General features: G+C 44.7%; 1 protein-coding gene across 4 annotated transcripts in view; it reads right to left on the bottom strand.

Moving 5' to 3' along the window:
* Positions 1–22,675, bottom strand: part of STK32C (serine/threonine kinase 32C) — a 277,360-nt gene that overhangs the window by 30,173 nt on the left and 224,512 nt on the right. For 3 of the 4 annotated variants that reach the window (XM_014611373.3, XM_019482914.2, XM_019482915.2), the window contains exon 3: positions 511–662. In XM_014611373.3, coding sequence (XP_014466859.2) covers positions 511–662 — 152 coding nt within the window. Of the gene's footprint in view, positions 1–510; positions 663–7,567; positions 7,590–22,675 lie in introns of those variants that run through there. The other variant, XM_019482916.2, reaches the window with a different exon arrangement.

Raw genomic sequence — 22,675 nt, 5'->3', positions numbered from 1 at the left:
CTTAAAACGTATGTACTTTGTCACTTGAGCAAACCTAGTTTATGGCGTATAATTCACCAGAAAGTGTCAAAGTCATCAGTGTCCTCGTGTAAGTGTAACAATCTGTTTAATTAAATCCAACCATTAGAGGTGTTTTAACTTCAAACTTATTTTCTAAACTGCACCCTAACATGCTTTACCTTAGATTATTTTAAATTTAACTTGAAAAGTGGTAGCTAAGCAATTACCTGATTATGGAAGATTTGAAAGAAAACTTGCTTACTAATATTAAAAAAATCTCAATCTTGTAAGACACAATGTGAAATGCATTTTAAAATTAACTTAACAATCAAACCTCTTAAGACAGATTTCCTGAATTTTCCCCTAAAACAGCAATCACTGAGGGGATAGAGCTACCTTGCTGGATTTCTTTCATGGCCTCTTGGGAAGAGCACAACAACTGACAGCTGAGTGTCACAGCAAAGTGCACAGCCAGTCATCAAAAAAATGTACATCAGAGAAGATATTTACCAGAGATTCACCAAGAATACGTGTTCAATTTCCTGCAGGATCTCTAGTTCCCTAAACACATTTCGAACTTCATCTCTTTCAATGCATTGCTGTTTGTTCATGTACTTCATGGCATACATTTTCTCAGTGTCTCTCTTCTGCACAATACACACCTAGAATCATAAAAAAATATTGTTAGATATTTTACTTGCTCTTTTATCTTGCTGAAACTTATTGGACTCAGAAGTGTGCAGAATTCAAAGGAAGTAAAGACACCTTGTCAAATCACACACATTGTTAATTCAAGTATTCCTTAGACATAGATAGGCCTGTGGGAAGTTCTGGATCTAAATGCCTTGTGAGCTTTGGAAAGGGCTTAAATTCTGCACTGGACCCAGAATTCTTTAAACTATTCATCTTGTTAATAGGGCAAGCCAACACCACACATCCAAACCTTCCTGAGCTCAGGGGCATTCAAAAGTTTACACCTTTACATTCTGTTATCATATAAGGTAACTAAGCACTCACCACGCAGCCATGTGGCTGGTGCCCTGCAGGTGATGTTCTTCTGGGATAGGCATGTACTTTTTCATCAGTAGAAAAATTTAGTAAACATACTGTCCTGTTATCCAAAGGTTGCAATTATGAATGGAGACAATATTGTTTTAAGCACCCATGGCAAACACCCTCCCTTCACAAGTGTCTCTTTTTAGTTTAGAAGTTGTTTCACTTCCCAGGGCTGAACAGCTTAGCATTTCCAGAGAACTAACAAAGATTCAAATGGTTTATTAAAAATCAAGGTACATTGCAAATAAAGTAGAGATGGAAAAAGATGGAAAAAAGAGATGGAAAAAGAGATGGAAAAAAGAGATGGAATAAGGTGGAAAAAAAATAATGTGGAGAACAGACATCCTCCTGTTCAGCAAGAGTTAAATGAGTACATTGATTAAATTGGTACATTCTGATGCCCAGTAAAGTAAAAGCCTTGAACTTTTGGAGCTTGTTTTTCCTTTTGGCCGGGAAAGTCAAAGATTTCAGAAGCCAGTCTCAGCTGGCCAGTAAAAATTAAAATGAGAGTCCTGGGCATGAGCTGTGAAATAGGAAGCCCTAGCAGACAGCAACATTGCCCTAACAGGTTATCTTGATTAGTGAAATGGCCATTGAAAAGGGGGTTGTTAACACCTGTGAAGTAAAGAAAAATGGGTCCTAAATGGGCCATTGACTCCTTAGTTCTCAGTGGTGTCCTACCCCAACCTCTGCCTGCAGCAATGGGGTAGTTTCCTGGATTTCACATTGTCCCATATGGTCACCCTGGCTGCTTGCAGATGTTAAAAAAACCCCAAAACATATTTTACCGGATGAAGCAGCATGTTACTTCAACCCAGCTCTGTAGTGTCAGTTGGGTGTTGACGCGGGGAAAAAAGCAGAGCTCTTCAATGAGTTCTTTGCTTCAGTATTTCTATGTACCGACCAAGCCAATTCCCCTACCTCAATCATTGATGGATGTCCACAGGGCACCAGTCTGCCTACGGTTAGTTCTGAAATAGTTAAGGAGCTCCTGGAGGAGCTGGATGGGTACAAGTCAGCAGGCCTGGATGACCTCCATCCATGGCTGCTGAAAGAATTGACCAGTGTCATAGCTAAGCCGCTGGCACAGCTGTTCGAGCACTCGTGGTGCTCTGGCCAGGTCCCTGAGGACTGGAGAAGGGCCAATGTGGTGCCCATTTTCAAGAAAGGGAGAAGGGATGAGCTGGGTAACTTTAGACCAGTCAGTCTTACCTCTATTCCTGGGAAAATGCTAGAGAAAATAATCAAAGAACACATTTGTGCAGGCCCAGCTGGGGAAACAATGCTGAGGGGAAACCAGCACGGGTTTGTCACAGGTAGATCCTGCCTGACAAACCTTGTAGCCTTCTATGACCAGGTCACACACTGCCTGGATGTGGGAGCTGAGGCTGATGTCATCTTCCTGGACTTTAGGAAGGCCTTTGACACAGTTTTGCACCCTATCCTCATTGGGAAGCTAGCAGACTGTGGAGTGGATGCCTACATGGTCAGGTGGGTGGCCAACTGGCTTAGGGACCGCACCCAGAGGGTGGTGGTGGATGGTTCCTTTTCGGCCTGGAGGGAGGTGGGCAGTGCGGTCCCGCTGCTTTAACTATTTCTCCATGACATCGCTCAGGTTCTGTAATAGGACTCTTGGGGATTTGACCTCCTTCTTCTTCATCAGGGATATTTGCTGATACCTCTAGGGTGTGATGTCAGACCGGTTTACAATTTCATCTTTAACTTTATCATAATCCTGCATGTTGATCCTGGACATTGAACGGTATGCTGCCTGGGATTGGCCAATGAGGAAAACTCTTAAATGTCTGGCCCATCTGGTCCTATCCAGTCTGGAAGTTACTGCGGCCCACTCAAATGTCTTAAGAAACACCTCCAGGTCATCATTCCACGTCATCTTAGGAGTCTTCAACTCTCCCCTTTCACCCCACCCTAACCACATCCAGAATGACACGTCTGGGCTTGGGTCTTGTGTTGGCTGAAGATGCTGCTGGCTGTTACTTATTGTTTACTGAATAAGGTTTATGAGTTAGGCTCCTTCATTTGGGATTTCTGAGTCCATCCTTAAATCAATTCCTTACAGGCTCCAAGGTCCCTCAATTAATAAGCACATTCAGAGTCTGTGATACATCTGCCTTACACCAAGTCATTCCCAGTTCCTGGGCTAATTAATCTCAATCAGCCAATTAAGGGTCCATTAGACAATCAAATCGAAATCAGTTCATTCCAGATTCCTGGGTCACTCCAACTAAATCAGCCCATACAGGATTCATCAATTAATCCCAAAAAAAGTATGAAATCAATTCCTTCCCAGTTCCTGGGTCAATCAAATTACCTCAGTCCTTTATGTGTTCATGGGGCAATCAACTGAAATTAATTCCTCCCTGGTTCATGGATCAGTCAGCAAAATCAATTTTACTAAGACTCCTATCCTGCCTCAGCTCCTCAGGGTCAGGATTAATGCTTTCCTTCCTGATGCCTTGCTGGCACATTGAGAGGGGATCACAACCCCTCCCAAATGAGAGGAAAAAAAAAAAAGGAAGGGAGCAAAAAGTCAGAGGCATTGCCCTTGACTCTCAGACCCACACACGCTGGTTGCTGTCCTGCTTTCCCTTGCTTCTGCCAGCTTCCAATTCCTGTATCCACCACTTCAGTCTCTGCCTGGTGGTCCTTGAGTGGCTCCTTCATATGGCGCATCCTGAGTTCTTTCAGTGGTCCTCAGACCACCTTGGCCAGTGACAGTGGGCTGGCTTGCTTCCCTCGTGGTTGTCCGTAGGACACTGTCAGTAGAGAGGACCTCTGGCATCCCTCTGCTCTGCCGGCTGCAGTTCTCTACAGGCTGCCCCTCTCAGGGGCCAGAAATACCTGTTCTTGTGCTCCCTCCATGAATCTGAAGGAAGCACACACTACAGAAATGTGGCAGCACACTCACCACTCCAGCTAGGCTTCTCTCAGCACCTAAGGCAAGTGCTTCTTGTTCAAATTTCTCAGGGCTTTTGTCCTGCCCCTCTCTCTTTCCCTTACAGGTGCCTTCACACAGTCTACATCACTGCTGTTTTTTTAAGACTGCTCTTATCTTAAATTATTGTATATAACCTGCCCCACATGCAGTGCCCCATTGACTTCAGTGAGAGTATTACACACCACAGGCTTCTGAGACAGTGGTTTTACATTAAGGAGCTTCATGTATGCAACAGCCTTCACACATAAGACAAGTAATAGTCCATGACCTAGAAATTCCATCAGTGTAAAATGTTAAATTAGCCAGTTAAATCTATTATTGCCTGACCAAGAGTCATGGCTTCTTGGCCTAGATATGCTTTTCTAACAACAGATATGATGGCAACAATTTCTTGTATCAAGAGATTAATTTGTTACATTTCCCCCAGCGCTTCTGAACAGTGCAAAACCAGTGGGCTTGATTGTGTTTCCTAGCTAATTTTTCCTTTCAAATATTTCCCTATGATTCTTCTGCATATAATGAAACTTTAATTATCAAGGTAACTATTTTTAAATGAGCTAATGAAAATTCTACATCTGGTATAATTATGTCTGTCCTCCTTTTATTATCAGAAATACTTCTGATTACAATGCAGTTCATATATTTTCCAAAAAAAAGGAAGTTCATTCATACAGCTCCTTATCTGGAACAACAGACTGAGACTGACCTCAAGGTGACTTCACATGACTTACTAGAAAGAGAACACTCATATGACAGCTGAAGCAAACAAATGGAATACACTTTATACATTGGGGGAAAAAGCAAAGATGTAGATTAAGACATTACATTACTTTACACTTTCAAAATACCATGTGCCAAGTGCTAATGGCACATAATATAAAATCATCAAGGACATATTTCAGCAGGAAGGTGACAACATAATATTTGGTTATCATTAGCTTGGTAAAAACATTACAATTAGGGACACAAATTTGAAATTATAGGTATTAGTTTTTGGTTGTCAATATGATTCCCATTGAACAAGGATATTATGGATTTAAATATCTACACATACTTAGTTTTGTAAGGTTTAACTTTCAGAGGGCGTGTCTTCAATGCAGCATTTCTCTGAACCATAACTTCAGTTTTGCCCCTAACTCAATTCCTATGCAAGCATAAAATCTATTGAACTAAGTACAGACAGGCAAAAGGCCAGAGTCTGAATTGATTCAGTCTTTGCAGGTTAGTCTAAACTGTGTGGACTGAACCAATAAGCAAGTGAACAGACATTCACTTTTGAGTCTGGAAATGCAGCCACATAGTGGCCCAAGCCAGATGCTGTGGAGACACTAGAGCATGCCTCCCTGCTCAGCTGGGGGGGTGGGGGAGGTTATAGGGGAGGTGCAAAGCATCCTGGGATGCTGGAGGACTGTGAGTTAACTTGAATCTGGAAGGGATCTGGGACAGAAGTTCAAGAAACTGATTTAACCTAAATCAGTTAAGTCTGATACTACATCCATCCAGGTTTATCTTAAAATAGTTTTGGCCATTTTGGAAACTGTTTATGTGCACAGAATTTCTGTTGTGTTACAGATTTGAACCACTTTCCGATCAGTTGTACCAGTTTATGTGTAATTTCTACCCCTAGCCTCGCAGAAAATTCCTGTCCCCTTTGTACTATCTGAATAGCACAAAAAGCTTGATCTCGGTTGAGAATCTAACCCTTTCAATTTTGATAACACACCCCTTCAAGAGGAAAGAGTTTGTTTTTTAAGTTCACTGTGGCCGCATCTACATGAGACACTGACTGCACAGTCATTACTGCACAGTCATTTAGCACTTGTATAAAAAACTACTAAATGTTTGCGCAGTAACTGGAGTTACTGAGCAGTAGTCACTTCTAGGTGATGCTGATTAAAAAATTCCTCGTTACTACTAGACAGTAGCATCACATCATGCTTCATGCTATGCAATGCTGCTGTGTAGTTGTAATGAGCTACCATGCAGTCAGTGTCTTGTGCAGACACAGCCTGTATGTGGTTGCCCCAAACCACTCTCCAGCATATTCAAACGCATGCTTTTGAATATTCTTGTTCTTCCCTACTCCCCAAGACGAATACCTGGGATTTTTCAAGCTGCTCCTCTCTTTATAACCAGAGGGGTCCATTCAGGAGGCCTCCCACACCCTAACCTGAACACAACTCAATAACTTACAACTACATAAGAGCTTACCTTTTAGAAGAATGAGCACTGTTGATTTAAAGACTCCAAGCAATGAAACATTTTCCACATGTTTTAGTAATGTATTCTGGTGATTAATTACCCCCCCGGTAAAAAAATAAGGCTTATATTCCATTTGAACTAATCCATACAAGAATGGGTCTCTCATGCCAGGACTTGGTGACCTGTACCATCCCTTACACAATAACTTTGAAGACTTTTTAAAAAACAAAACAAAATAAAACAAACTCTAACCAGTTCAGAACTGCCAGATAATATCTTTAAATAATTTAATCCTAATAGGAAAACAAAAATAACAACAAAACCCCATAAAACCAACTGCCTGGTGTGAATTTTGTAATTTACAATAATAAATTATTTTAAGTACAAGTAAACACACAATATTGTCTATAACAATCTAAGACTGTAATCTTATTGCCAGACCTTTAATAAATGTTACAAGAAAATAATTTCAGTCTGACCCCTTCTATTTTTTTCCCATACAGGAAAAAAAGTGCTTATAACCCTCCAACCAGAGGAATGATCATTGTGCTATAACATGGGCAAGGCTGTGTTGTATTATGTAGTTCAACTGCATACTAGCCATAAAAATTATACATACACCCACCAAAAATGGGTTTGATTTCAGTTTGTCTCCTTAAGGGTAGAAGAGCATGGTTTTCTAAGATTGCCCTTTTAAGGAGGAGGAGATTTATTCCAACCATCATAGAGAAGTCTAAATTATTGTTTTGGATTTGCAACATCTTAATGCACATTTTTGTTATATTAATTTTCTTTGTTTTTTGTTTGTATGAGGAAATCTAGCACCACAGTATAATAAATGAGTAAATGATGAAAGCTGCTCATACCCTGTAATCATAATAAATAAGTTTTATGAAATGTAATTGCACCAACTAAATACAAAATCATCTCAATTTCAGGCTATCTACAAATCTTTGTTCTCGGGCTTTTTGAAAATGTTAACGTGAGTGAATGGGAATATTCTTCATTTAGCCAACTCTTAAGAGCATGGGGGTGATATCTGAATTCTGGCAACTACATGTATTGGGGTAATCTTTGCTTCTCACTCCACCTGAACAACTGCTAACCTTTGAGCTAGGTAAAGACATTCAAAAATCCTGAAGCAAAATCTAAGTTATGTGGTTTTCTGTAAATGGCATAGTTTAGATGGTAGTGAATAGACACGCATTTGCCCTTTGGTTGGGGAGGGGAGGAAATCTTAGCTCAGGTTCTGCCATTTTTAAACCAGTCTGTGTGTGCTGACCTTCTGTTCTGTTATGGGTATAGAACAGTTTACAATCACTTTTACCAGTAAAAATGTAATGTCTGTACCTGGCCTTGGAGTCTGTCTAATGAAGTCTTTCAATTGACTGTGAGGGGAGTAGGATTGGGTGCCTGAGGAAAAAAAGAGGACATTTTTCCAGCACTTTAGTTACTGTTTTCATCATTTTAATTCCTGTGGTTATAAAGAGGGGGCTTTGATGCTGCTGTAACTTATGTCATGGGCTAATTCAATCCCCAGCTAGTGTATCACCATTGGGGACAAGACTGTCCTCGTTGTCCCCACATTGATACAGTAAGAATCCACCTTAAGGTTTCCCTGAGCCCACAGATACATAATACACATCGACTATTGAAGCCCCACATCACTTTTTTTTCCTACTTTTCAACTCACAGGTTGTATCTTTGGAAGGAGAATAATACAGCATTTACTTGGGAACCAGCTGAAGCATAAAGTTACGTATCTTTAAATTAATTTCAGATTTATTATTCCAGTGTATCTAGATGAGGATATTTTGTCTTCATTTATCCAAAATGCATTCCCTTTTTGCAGAAAGGAAACTTTTCAGTGGTTAAATATGGTCATTAGAAAAATTGTGTGCAATGCTGCCAGATTCACAGAGGCAGGGATCAGCTGGTAGTATTTTGCTCAAGACATGGCATATAAAAGATATAATAGAGTCCCAGAAACCCTGAACATTCAGCTGTTGCCAAATGGTTTGTATACATCTGCCTTCACTTTTATTCCATTAAAGGGATAAAGAGTTTAGAAATTACATTTACCATTCAGGAAAGGAGATACACATTCTCATCACTCATTTATAGCTCATTCAAAAGGACCCTGGACAATGACAATGCCTTATTTTTGCATCTACAGCTGACTGCCCATTTTCATATGAAACCAGCATTTTCTCTCCATTCTGCTACATACATTAGTTTACCCATGTAAAGGAGAAAGACAGGAATCAGTAACCCATGTAATGTTAAAAAGGGAGTTCATTCTCTTTTTAGCAAATAGTTATCTTTCTTCCTGGATAGTTATTTTTAACTCTTTCTTCTAGAAGAAAGGGCATATTGTGGGTAGGACCCACAAATAAAACAGAAGTGTCTCTCTTTATGCCAATTCTCCTACAGTTTGTCAAAACATCTTTGGAGTTGTTTATGAATCCCTTCTGACTACAACTGGGGTGCAGAAAAGATTTTCTATTAAATATACAATAAGGGGTTTTTTAATACATAAGAAAAAGGAAACCAGAAAGAGAATTTGTGGAAGCACTGGATGACCAAAGTGAAAAAGGTGCACTCAAGAATGAAAGGGCTATAGCAGAGAAGCTAAATTTATTCCTGCATCATTTTTATTGTAAGAGATATTGGTTATTTTACACCAAATCATTCCTTCCTAGTATGCAAGTCTGAAGTTGGAATGCACTGAAGTGATAACACAAGAAGTTTTAGAAGAGACTGATAAATTAAATACTAGTAAGTCACCAGGTCTGGATGGCATTCACCCAAGAATTCTGAAGGAACTCAAAGATAAAGTTGCAGAGCTGTAGGCAGTACAATAGTATGTAACCTATTGTTACAAAGGGCCTTTCTGCCAGAAGACTGGAGGGCAGACAGCATAACACACTTTTAAAAAGGGCTCTAGAGGTGATTCTACAAACTACAGATCAGTGAGTCTTAGTCCCACCCCTGGAAAGTTAGTAGAGTCTATAAAAAAGGATAAAATCAGTAGTCACAAGGACAAATATGATACTGGGAAAGATACTGGTTTTACATAAAGGGAAATCCTGCTTCACCAATCTACTGGAGCTCTTTGAGGATGTTAACAAGTACATGGACAGGAGGGAATCTAGTTGACATAATATATTTGGATTTTCAAAGGCTTTTGACAAGCTCCCTCATCAAAGACTTGAAAAAAAAACCTAAGCTGCCATAAGATTGAAGGGAAGGTTTTTTTCATGGATTGAGAGCTAGTTAAAAAAAGAAAGCAAAGGGTAGGGCTAAATGGCCACTATTCAGGATTGAGAGGGTCAGAACGGATCTGTGCTTGGCCTGGTTTGTTCAACATTTTCATCAATGACCTGGAAATGATGGAGGGCGGGTGCACAGTGAAATCTCCAAGCTTGCAGACAATACTAAATTATTGTGCTTCGTCAAATCCCAAGCTGATAGAGAGGAGCTGCAGAAAGATCTCACCAAGCTAAGTGAGTAAGCAAAACCATAAGATGCGTACTTCAAGTGAACAAGTCCAAAGTCATGCACGTGGGGAAAAATAACCTCAATTATGCATAAACAATACTGGGTTCTGAATTAGCTGTATGCCTCAGAAAATAAGTCCTTGAGTCATTGTAGATAGTTCTCTAAAAATGTGAGCTTTAATGTACAGCAGCAACCAAAAAAGTGAATAAAATCTTGGGCATCATTAAGAAGGAAATTGAAACCCAAACAGAAAACACAACTGGGCTACTGTACAAATCCTTGATGTACCTATATCTTGAATGCTGTGTGTAGTTCTGGTCTCTCCATTTCAGACGTGGCCCCTGGAGCCTTACAATCTGACTCATGGGGCTCCCCACAGGTCAGGCAATTTGGCAGGGGGAGCAGTGCCAGTTCATATTGCCACCCCTCCGTGCTACTAGAATCCCAAGCCCCATGTGGTAGGTCAGAGCTGGGCCACACCCCTCCCCCTGCATGGCAAGATAGGGGCTGGGCTAAACCCCCTTCCCTCTAATTGGCCAGTATGGGGAGGGAGCAGAGGGGCGGCGCCACCCCTGCTCCACTGCAGCAGACAGCACAGACCAGCCCAGGGCTGCAGAGCATGCTGGTATGCTGGGGGACTCTGGTTTAATTTAAACCAGGAAGGGGTCTGGGACAGAAGTTCTGTAAACCTGTTTGACCTCAATCAGTTAAGTCTGATACTACATTCAACCAGGTTTATCTCAAACCAGTTTTGGCCATTTTGAAACCGGTTTATGTGGACTGAACTTATTTTCTGTTATAGGTTTAAATCAGTTTCTGCTTATTTAATCCAGTTTGTGTGTTACTTCTGTCCCTAGCCCTTACGTTCTTGCAAATGTTCTTATCTGAGCTGAGGATTTCTTCAAAGAAATAAGGATCATACAGAAGAAAATAAGATTTAGTGAGAATGCTATTGTTATACGTAGTCCCGATTGTCTGGAGAAGCTATGATTTTGAGAAAAGAGAATTCATTAATTTGAAATACATTTTATACTATTTGAGTATTTACTGAAGATTTTATATTATGTAAAACATCTTCCAGATGATTAACACACTTAAAAAAAACCCCTAAGCTTCTTAGCATTATATATGGTTTGTTCTTTAACTGCACTATTTGCTCCTTCATTTTCAGGTCAGGATTTAAAAGAAACTTCATTTCAGGACATTCAGCATGAACCTATTAGGAGGATTGACAGACCATCGTTCTGAGCACTGGACTGTGAAATAAGTACACCAAAATTCAACATAGACTGGGGTAAATTACGTGAACTCTTTATTAAGTTTTCCCATCTGCAAAATGAGGATAACACTTATACCAGAATGTTTGCTAAGTGCTTCCTTCCTGTATTCTAAATGTCTCAAACACTTCTGTGAGTTACCCCACTGACACCATGTGAGCAAAAGGACCAGCTTCTATAATAAAGTAGTCTCAAAACACTGTGCATTACATCATCTTTATCACAAGAAATCAAAGATTTATGTTTAACTTGTTTGATTTTGGGCCTGAAAGATTTAAGTAATTAATCTAGTTTCTTTCCATATGCCAGGAAAGAGACTGCATCACTTTTCTTTGCCACCTCTGATGCATCACACAACACAACACAACTAATTTAACTGATTTTGCCCCTGAAGCTCTCATGGCAGTTTTTCACTGTCAGAAGTTTTCATTCTCTGTTGTGTAGATGGTAAATCCATCCCATTTAAAGTTTTGGTGACAATCAACAATGAAAAGATGTCCAAAAGTCAAGTAAGCTGACGCCACGACTGATGTATAGCTGGAATAACAATCTGGGAGTATGTTGACCTGCATATGAAGCTGTCTGACTCGCAGAGAGTTCTGCTGTGAAGACTGCAGAATTTGGAGATGACAATGTCAGGAAAAATGCAATGGTCCAATTGTATGCATGTGGCCCTGAGAGGAGGAGAGCACTCATGGAGCCTCCCATACCATGTATCTCTGCACAACTGCAAGCTGTACCACAGCTACACAGGATGGGCACTGCACTAAGCCAGCAGCAGCTGCAGCATAGCCTTGCCTTAAGACTGGGAAGAGTAGGGCCCCATTCTCTGTGCTGGCCAGAAGAGATGGTAGGGAATGAAGAGAAACATAACAGCATCTAATTAGTGGGGTATTGACAGCATTCTGCCTTCACGTCCAGGAGCTCCATTTCCTGCTGTGGCAGGGAAGCTCTACATTGACCTCAAGTATGGACCAGTGCCAGAGAGATCTAGGAAGTCAAGCAAAAAGACTGCCATTCAGCAATGGGAGCACTGCAGTGTACATTCCCTTAGCTCCCTTAGTGTTATTCTAATGTCTGGAAATCAAAAGGGAGGAACAAAGGGGTGGGTTTAATTTTTCTTTTCTGCAGACCAAAGCAAAGCCTTTAAAAGCTAAGCAGCTGGCCTGGCTCTAAGACTATTGTTCACAAAATGAGCTCACTTTTTTTGATAGCTGCTGATTGATGCAAGGCCATCACACAGACTTTCAAGCACCAGCTCATAACAATGTTTGCTTTACAAACATGAAACAGAAGCCTTAATACTGGGAGTGGGCAGATGAGTCTGAAAGATCTGCATTGCATGTCTCACTGTTGTATACAAACCCAGCCCTGGAAGCTATCTGTGGGTTTCTAGTTCTGTCTGGTGTGTCAGCAGGTCTCAGAGGCCTAAGCAGGACCCAAATGTCACTTGTGCTCAAAACCAGCCCAGGGTAATAGTTTGGTATGGAGGCCTAATGGTATCCCAGAGTTCTGTGTGGGTGGAAAGACTTTGCCGCTACACAGGGGATGGAGGAGCAGTGGCAGAATGTCAAAATAATGACCTTGTCATTACTAGTGTTACTTCTACCCAAGATTATTCTGCTCCCTGCACAATGAAGGAACATAGGATAGCATCAGCTGCTGCACTGCTGACAGCAACTATTTTTGTGCCCACATCGCACCCCTCAAAAGGCAATGCCTTGAGCTGCTGCCCCTGGTTGCCTCCCTCAGTTATGCTACTGACTGAGCTACTGAAACAGAAAAAAGTATGATTTCCAGTTCCCATTACAACTGTGACATGAGTTGGGATAGGAAAGAAATGTTAGTGTCCAGGTGCAGATTCAGCTTTCCTTCATAGAATCCTACAAAGTTAGGGTCAGGATTGGAAGGGACCTCAGGAGGTCATCTAGTCCAACCCCCTGCTCAAAGCAGGTCCAACTAGATCATCCCAGTCAAAGCTTTGTCTAGCCAGGTCTTAAAAACCTCCAAGGAAGGAGCTTCTGCCACATCTCTAGGTAACCTGTTCCTGGTGTTTTACTACCCTCCTAGTAAGAAAATGCGTCCAGTATCTAACCTAAACTTCTCTTGCTGCAACCTGACACTGTTGCTCCTTGTTCTGTCATCTGCCACCACTGAGAACAGTCTAGCTCCATCCTCTTTTGAACCCCCTTCAAATAGCTGAAGGCTGCTATTAAATTCTCCCTCAGTCTCCTCTTCTCTAAACTAAGTAAGTCCAGTTCCTTCAGTCTTTCCTCATAAGCCATGTCCCCCAGCCTCCTCACCATTCTTGTTGCCCTCCACTGGACACTCTCCAATTTGTCCACATCCTTTCTGTAGTGGGGGGCCAAAACTGAACACAGTACTCCAGACATGGCTTCACCAGAGGGGCTGAATAGAGGGGAATAATAACTTCCCTTCACCTATTAGCAGCACACCTACCAATGCAGCCCAGTATGCCATTAACCTTCTTTGCAGCAAGGGTCACACTGTTGGCTCATATTCAGGTTATTGTCCACTGTAACCCTTAGGCTCTTTTCTGCAGAGCTGCTTCCCAGCCAGTCAGCCCTCAGCCTGTACAGATGCATGGGATTGTTCTGAACTAAGGTTAACTTTGTACTTGTCCTTGTTGAACCTCATGAGATTCCTTTTGACCCAATTCTCCAATTTGTGTAAGTCACTCTGAATCCTAGCCCTCCCTCCAGCTTGGTGTCAACTTCAAACTTGCTGAGGGTGCACTCTGTGCCATCTTCCAGGTCATTGATGAAGACATTGAACAAAACCAGCCACAGGACCAACCCCTGGGGCAATCTACTTGATACCAGCTGCCAATTAAACATCGAACCATTGATTACTACTCTCTGAGCCTGATACTCCAGCCAGTTTTCTATCCACCTTACAATCCATTCATCCAGCCCATGCTTCCTTAGCTTGCCTGTGAGAATACTGTGGGAGACTGTATCAAAAGTCTTGCTAAAATCAAGGTACACCACATCCACAAGTCTCCCCACAGAGCCAATCATCCACAGAGCCAATCATCTCATTATAGAAGGCAATCAGGTTGGTCAGGCATGACTTGCCCTTGGTGAATCCATGCTGACTGTTCCTAATCACCTTCTCGAAATGCTTGGAAATTGATTCCTTGAGGATTTGCTCCATGATTTTTCCAGGGACTGACGTGAGGTTTATAGTTCCCTGGATACTCTTTTTTCCCTTTCTTAAATATGGGCATTATGTTTGCCTTTTTTCCAATCAACCAGGACCTCTCCTGATCGCCTTGAGTTTTCAAAGATGATGGCCAATGGCTCTGCAATCACACCAGCCAATTCCATCAGCAACCTTGGGTGCATCCCATCCAGCCCCATGGACTTTTACACATCCAGCTTCTCTAAGTAGTCCATAACCTGTTCTTTCAGCACTGAGGGTGGCTCACCTCCTCCCCAAACTGTGCTTTCCAGTGCAGTAGTCTGGGAGCTGACCTTGCCTGTGAAGACCAAGGCAAAAAAGACATTCAGCATTTCAGCCTTTTCTGCATCCTCTGTCATAAGGTTGCCTCCCCCATTTAGTAAGGAAACCACACTTTCCCTGATCCTCCTCTTGCTACCCACATACTTGTAAAAACCCTTCTTATTACCCATCACATCCCTTGCTAGCTGCAACTCCAACTGTGCTTTGGCCTTCTTGATTTCATCCCTGCATACCCAAGCAATGCTAGTAGATTCTTACCTATATAGTCTTGTCTGACTTTACACTACTTTTAAGTTTCCTTTTTGTGATTTAGTTTTCTGAAGAGTTCCCTGCTAAGCCAAGCTGGTCTTCTGCCATACTTGCTAGTCTTCCTGCACACCGGGATAGTTTGTTGCTGCACTCTCAGCAAGGCTCCTTTGAAGTACAGCCAGCTCTCTTGGACTCCTCTCCCCCTCAGACTGGCTTCCCAGGGAATTCTGCCCACGAGTTCCCTGACTGATTTGAAGTCTGCTTTTCTGAAGTCCATGGTCCTTACTCTGCTGCTCTCCATCCTTCCTTTCCAAAGGATCCTGAACTCAATCATCTCGTGGTCACTGCTGGCCAAGTTGCCATCTACTATACTACATTCCCCACCAATTCTTCCCTGTTTGTGAGCAGCAGGTCAGGAAGAGCATGGCCACTAGTTGGCTGCTCCAGCACTTGCACCAGGAAGTTGTCCCTAGTACTTTCCAAAAACTTCCTGGATTGCCTGTGCACTGCTGCATTGCCCTCCCAGCAGATGGCAGGGTGATCAAAGTCTCCCAGGAGAACCAGGGCCTGTGATTGAGAAACTTCTGCTAGCTGTTCGAAGAAAGCTACATCCACCACTTCCTCCTGGTTTGGTGGTCTGTATCAGACCCCCACCATGACATCACCCTTGTTGCTCTCCCCTCTGACCCTGACCCAGAGACTCTCAACAGACCTATCTCCAGCTTCTAACTCCACCAGTGGAACATGCTCCTCCCCCTCTGCTGCTAGGGCTGCACATCTGTTCTCCAGACGAATGACTGCCGGTGGAGGTGAAGAACTCTGCTTGCTGCCAGAAGTCACAAGCCTCCAGCTTCCACCCTCTTGGGTGTCCATGTCCTCTCTCTTCTCTAGTACGGCATCTAGCACTTCTTCCTCCATTCTCCTCCAGCACTGAACTGATAAACACCTCATGGGAGAGGATACTTCAGAGCCCTGCCACCCTCTCCTGTAGTTCTCTTGCCTGTTCCCTGAGAGACATGACCAGGAGGCACCACTTGCACCACAGGCACTCCCTGACTTGGTTGTCACTGGAAGGAACCTGCAAGCTGCAGTCCCCACAGTGCCAAACCTGATCCTGGGGGCAAGCATCGATGGTGAGTGGTCCTGCCCGGACAGAAGCCTCACAGGTGCCCTCTGCTGAAAATTTCATAGAACTTGGTGCAAGGAGTGTCAGGAGTCCCCAAAAGAAATTCTCCTTGCCTTCTTCTCCGTGCTCATACCATAAACTTTGTTGTTGTTGTTCTGATTAACTTGGGATATTTTTATCTTGACACAGGGGAGGGATGGAGTGAAACACAGGACACATCAAATGAGAGAAAGACATAGGAATCCTGCTGATATGGCAGGCATCGGTGGAGAAGCCCCACTGACATTGCTAAGATCCCCTCAAGCTGGAGCGGCTGTGGCAACAGGGAAGATGAGGCCTCTCCTTCCCCATCAGAAAGGAGGGAGGAATGGATCCAAGCCCTGGTGGGGACCAGGAGCCAGCAACAGGTCAGAGCTCCTGCTTCCACGCCCAACCAGCCAGCCAACAGTGCCTGCAATGGGAAGTACTGGTGTCCCCTGCTAGAGACAGACTAGGAAGATAAGCCATGCGTCTGAACCTCTAAGGCACTTGTTATGCTCTTATGTTCTAAAAGCAAATATTTTGGATTTCAGGCATCTGTTCATAAGACAGATCAAATATTTGAGATTAATTGTTTGATCTCTGCTATATAAAGAAATCTTTCTTTTGCATCTAGGAATGTTAGATGTTATTCCAAGTAATGGAGCTCATGGGCCTAAGTTTCCTTCAAATATTACTGACACATTTGATGCAGATTCCCATAATTGTGTTCAAGAGATCTTCCTTCTGTTTCTGAAATCTGAGTAGAGGTTTTTTGTTTTTGAACCTTTCAATGACTTCTGCAATCTGTATACATATGAGAGGTTTATTGACTTCATCAAGTTTCAGCGTTTAAACTTAGATTTAACTTATTTTGTTTTTAGAGCAGAGGTCAATAGCTAGCACTGATAATCAGTTTACCTCTGACATCACACACTTCAGGACTGCATGCTAATGAACCAAAGCCAAATTCTGCTCTAGCTTGCAGGAATGTCAGTTCTAGTAAATTTGCTGTTAGGCAAAGGAAAATCATTTCTCCTGGATTCTAATGGCACAATACACATAGTGGGCTCCAAGATATGGAAAACCTGCACAGAGCAGCATGGCTCTCAGGGTATTGTCTATTCCCTGGAGCTGGCAACTACTGTTCCAAATATGGGGGATACTGGCTACGTAAAGAAATGGCTAGGATGCCTCTGCAGTGCATTGATTTCAGTGACAGAGTTCAAAGAGACCCCAATGGTACTGTATTTACTTGAATCTAAGACAAGTCCCTCCCTACCCCGCCACAATCAGCATGAGGGGAAAGCCCCCTTATCTTAGATTCATGTACAAAGTAGGGGGAAGGAGGGAAGGCAGCTCTTGTGGCTCTGACTCTGGCCCTGAGCACAGGTTAGGATGAGTGTCAGACCCACAGCAGCCTCCTGCCCTGACTTTGCTTGTCTTCTACAGCTTCTGCCCCACCTTTCCCCTTTTCCAACTGTTGAGTGCAACTCATCTCAGGCCCAAGCTGAATTCCTTTCCAGGCATGGAACATATAGACTAGGCCTGTGCGAGTATTCGCTTTTAATTCAGATTTGGCCAATTTAGGGGACAGTGATTTGATTCGATGATTTGAATCATTGTCCCGAATCGATTCAGCCAAATCTGATTTGGAGATTTGGCCGCTGCCAAATTGGCTGAATCTCTGAATTGAACAGGCCCCATCCTCCACCCACTCTCCCAGCCCTGTCAATGGCTGCCCCGCCTGGCCCCAGTGTCCTGGCACTTAAAAAAAGAGCCCCGCACTCACTGGCTCCTGCCAGGCCAGGGGGGCAATCCCCACTGCCCCCCACTGCGCGCCACTACCCTGCGCTGCATGGGGGAGGCTCTGCCATGCCCCCCCCCCCCCAGAATCCCTGATGGCCACTGCAGCAACCAGTTAATTCGGGGCTTTTTTTTTTGCTTTTTTTTTTTAAAGCGCCGGGATGCCGGGGCCAGGCGAGGCAACCATTGATGGGGCTGGAAGAGTGGGCAGGCGACGGAGCCTGGTGGGGGTCCCCACCATGGTTCCCTTCTCCCTTCTCTGGCTCCGCCCACTCCCCTCCAATCCCTACTTACCAGCATGGAGTCTGGGTCCAGCTCCCTGCGGTGGCAAGCAGGGATTTCCCGAATTTCCTCTGAATCTTTTCCAAATTGATTTGGAAGCTTTGGATCAATTCAGACCTTTTTATTGGTCTCCCAATTTGATTTGGCTTCAGAGATTCAGCTGCAAAATCGGGCCGAATCTCCTCTGAATCGAATCAGCAACCAAACCTTCACACAGCCCTAATAGAAATTCTGTCCCCTGCCTGGCCAACCAGCAGTGCTGCTACTTCTGTATGGCCAGCAGGGGCTGCACTTGCATGTGCTGTGCTCCAGGAGGAAACAGCCTGAGCAGAATCTGACAATAAAGGCAGGAGGTGTGGGGGAGAGGGAGGGGAAGGGAAGGAGAGACACTGGGGAACAGAGGGAAGGTGTAGAGATTGTAGGGAATGGAAGGGAGGGCAGAGACTGTAGGGGGCTGGGGGTGGGAGGAAAGCAAGGGGAGGAAGTGGGGGGCTGAGGGCAAGGGGTCACCTGAGCCCCCTAGCCATTGTTTTCCCTGCTATAATAGCGTGTGTGTGTGTGTGTGTGTGGGAGGGAGGGAGGGGGGAGGTAATTTAAAACAGCCCTCCAATAATTAGATTAGACCTGGAATATTATAACAAATTTATTATTTTTCCATTTACAGAATCTAATTATTGGGGGGCTGTTTTAGATTTGAGTAAATATGGGACTTTAAATAGTATTTTACACACCCTCTCCAGGTAGACCCTCCATGCTAACATTCCTTTCTTTATATGCACTTTCATTATGATGTGTAATTGTGGTTGGGTCATCAATTTCCATCCATTAAAACTGAATCAAACCCAGTGATCTTAGTAGAGGCATAACTAGCAGATGTGACACCTTGAGCAAAACCCAGCTAGGAGAGGAGGCAAATGGCATCAGTGTTACAAGCCCTGGGGATTCAACTATAGGCCAGGCAGTCTCACCTCCATCCTTGGTAAAGTCTTTGAAAAAATTATCAAGGCTCACATTTGTGAGAATCCAGCAGGGCAAATTATGCTGAGGGGAAACCAGCACGGGTTTGTGGCGGGCAGATAGTGCCTGACCAATCTAGTCTCTTTCTATGACCAGGTTACGAAACGCCTGGACACAGGAGGAGGGGTGGATGTCGTATACTTAGACTTCAGGAAGGCCTTCGATATGGTATCCCACCCCATACTGGTGAACAAGTTAAGAGGCTGTGATGTGGATGACTGCACAGTCCGGTGGGTGGCGAATTGGCTAGAGGGTCGCACCCAAAGAGTCATGGTGGATGGGTCAGTCTCGACCTGGAAGGGTGTGGGCAGTGGGGTCCCGCAGGGCTCAGTCCTTGGACCGATACTCTTTAATGTCTTCATCAGTGACTTGGACGAGGGAGTCAAATGTACTCTGTCCAAGTTTGTCCAAGGTGTGTGATGGCTATGTATGACACAAAGCTATGGGGAGAAATGGACACGCCGGAGGGCAGGGAACAGCTGCAGGCAGACCTGGACAGGTTGGACAAGTGGGCAGAAAACAACAGGATGCAGTTCAACAAGGAGAAATGCAAAGTGCTGCACCTAGGGAGGAAAAATGTCCAGCACACCTACAGCCTAGGGAATGACCTGCTGGGTGGCACAGAGGTGGAAAGGGATCTTGGAGTCCTAGTGGACTCCAAGATGAACATGAGTCGGCAGTGTGACGAAGCCATCAGAAAAGCCAATGGCACTTTATCGTGCATCAGCAGATGCATGACGAATAGGTCCAAGGAGGTGATACTTCCTCTCTATAGGGCGCTGGTCAGACCGCAGTTGGAGTACTGCGTGCAATTCTGGGCGCCACACTTCAAGAAGGATGCGGATAACCTGGAGAGGGTCCAGAGAAGGGCAACTCGTATGGTCAAGGGCCTGCAGACCAAGCCCTACGAGGAGAGACTAGAGAAACTGGACCTTTTCAGCCTCCGCAAGAGAAGGTTGAGAGGCGACCTTGTGGCTGCCTATAAGTTCATCAAGGGGGCACAGAAGGGAATTGGTGAGTATTTATTCACCAAGGCGCCCCCGGGGGTTACAAGAAACAATGGCCACAAGCTAGCAGAGAGCAGATTTAGATTGGACATTAGGAAGAACTTCTTCACAGTTCGAGTGGCCAAGGTCTGGAATGGGCTCCCAAGGGAGGTGGTGCTCTCCCCTACCCTGGGGGTCTTCAAGAGGAGGTTAGATGAGTATCTAGCTGGGGTCATCTAGACCCAGCACTCTTTCCTGCTTATGCAGGGGGTCGGACTCGATGATCTATTGAGGTCCCTTCCGACCCTAACATCTATGAATCTATGAAAATCTCCAACTGCTGCTGGTACAGAGTTTTCTGTCTAGTCCTAGTTATTGTTGCTGCTGCTACAGCAGTGCTGTTGAGTCCCTGCACCTGGCTGCTGCATCTATAGCCATGGTATAGTGCTGCTGCTTCCACAGCCTCATGGACTTCCCAGGGAGTTGCCATTCTGGTGCCCTCTCCAGGCAGACATCATCCATTCTGGTTTTCTGCTCACCCACACTGAGTTATGCCACCAGATCTTAGGTCAGATTTACACTGATGAAGGCAAAAGCTGCATTTGTCCTTTAACCTTTTATTTATCAAATGGGAAGTCAAAGGAATCTCTGTTGTTTGATGATTTCTGAATAAACAGATTAACAACCAACAGTACACTATTAAATTGGTATAACAGCACAAAATAGACATTTTACATTATGCATGGCACCTCCCCCCCTTCCCCCACCCCCTGCCCCCCATAACAGAGAGCCTGGGGCATCCTGCTCCTTTAAGATAAAAGCAGCCCAGCCAGGGAGCACTGCAAGCTAGGCAGGGTGCAGCAGCTGCCAGTTGCCAGGGCAACAGGGAAAATGAGGCAATTAGCAAGCATCTGTAGGCAGCTTGCTGACTGGAAGTGGGCAGGGCCCTGGGAGCATATAAGGCTGAGCCTTGGGCTAGTAGGCTAGTCTACCTCTGCCAGTAGCAGGGTTAGAAGCTTCTGTCCAGGAGAGCTACCCAGGGATGCTAGACTGACTACTTTGCTGCCTGTAGAAACAGTGAGGCTCAGGGAGCTCACAAGGAGCCCAGGCTGGGAGGTACGCCAGCACAAGGGGTGAGGGAAGGTTTGCCCTTTTAAAGGGGCAGAGGGCTGCTTCCACTGTTGTTGTTTATGTTATAGCCCAGGGACTTATGTTTATGTTACAATTACACCATGGTTTGGTTTGGGACCATTAGGGCAGTATATGGAGATCCCATTAGTGCCCAAGGGACATGCAACTGCCTTGAGACCTGCCCAGGGAAGGCTGAAGGCTTGAGTGACTATTGAGCCCAGAGATGGACAAAGTGTAAGGCTACAGAGACAGATAGAGGCCAGGGGCATGGTGCGTGAGAAAGGCACAGCCACAAAGAGGCTTGCGGCCTGGCAGATAGGGGCCAGGGGCCTGGTGACCAGAAGGGGTGAACCAGAGCTAGTGCCTCAAAGCCAGGTTCAACACAGTAGGCCCAGGTTTGAAGGCCTAGCCAGAGTAAAGAGGTGGAGGCTGGGAAGGCTGAAGAGAACAATGGGATTATAACACCTGTAAGGTTTGGGGTGTGGTATAGCGGAGGATTGGAGCCATGCAATTATTGCCTAAGGTTTTATGGTTGTGCCATTGCAGGGCACCTAGTGAGGGGACCTAGGAACCCCAGTGGGGATCTAATTGTACTGGGGCCATGCAAGGCCCATGGGAAGCCTCCTTATTAGTATTATTATCATTACTAGCCAATTGCCCATCAGGAATGATGGGGGGGGAGGTAGGCAGGGATGGAGCACTGTCACCCACCACCACACACTGCCACCACCTCCCAGGAGCATGGGGGTGGAGGGGAGCTTGCCCTGCCATCCACTCCATCCCCCTCGGCCAGTACCCCATGCCACCACTCACTGCCTCCAGGGAGCAGGGCCGGGGGGGCGGAGGAGGGAGTGAGCTCCACTTGCTCCACTACCACCACCTCCAGGGAGCAGGGTTGAGGGGAAGGGGGTGAAGCCAGCGCTGCTGGTCTCACCCTCCATGCTCCATCCCTGACATCATGGAGGTGCTCCACTCCACTGCACCATCACCACTGCCTCCTGTCTGGAATGCTCTTGGAGCACTCTGGTGGTTTCAGTCAGCATTGTGACTGGCTACCGAGTCAACCAATCAGAGTGTGAATAAAGCATTATGGACAGACAAACAGACAGACTAAGTCTTTTATTATATTAGAATTATTATATTTATATCAAGGCATGGCAGATGAGAAGGGAAGGCACCCTAGGGGCAGAGCAGGGCATAGTTGTGCTACACCCCCAACCAGTATATTTGAGTACCCCACAGTTCAGCATGAACTAATTATGTCAGAGCCCAGGATCTGATGTGGGACCTGGAATAGGCATGGCTGGGGCAGGAGAGATGAATCCTCAGAATGGCTAAAGCTGAGGAAAATAGGAGGAGTGACATGGCCATGGGTTCTTCTGCCCCAGCCAATAGATACTCTACGCACTCTCACTGCACAGCATCCCTACATCTCCTGCTCACCGCTCCATACTGTGGACCTCTATTGGCTCACTCTCTTGTAAAGCTAGGTCTTCATGACAGACTAGCTCTTCATGGGCTAGATTTTCCCTGGAATTAATTCTAGTTTTGGTCAGTAGCACAGTTTCTTCTTCCTCTG

Source organism: Alligator mississippiensis, chromosome 6 (genome assembly GCF_030867095.1).
Source record: "Alligator mississippiensis isolate rAllMis1 chromosome 6, rAllMis1, whole genome shotgun sequence".
NCBI lineage: Eukaryota > Metazoa > Chordata > Crocodylia > Alligatoridae > Alligator > Alligator mississippiensis.
The sequence above is the reverse complement of the archived record's forward strand: the minus strand, read 5'-3'. Positions and strand labels throughout refer to the sequence as shown.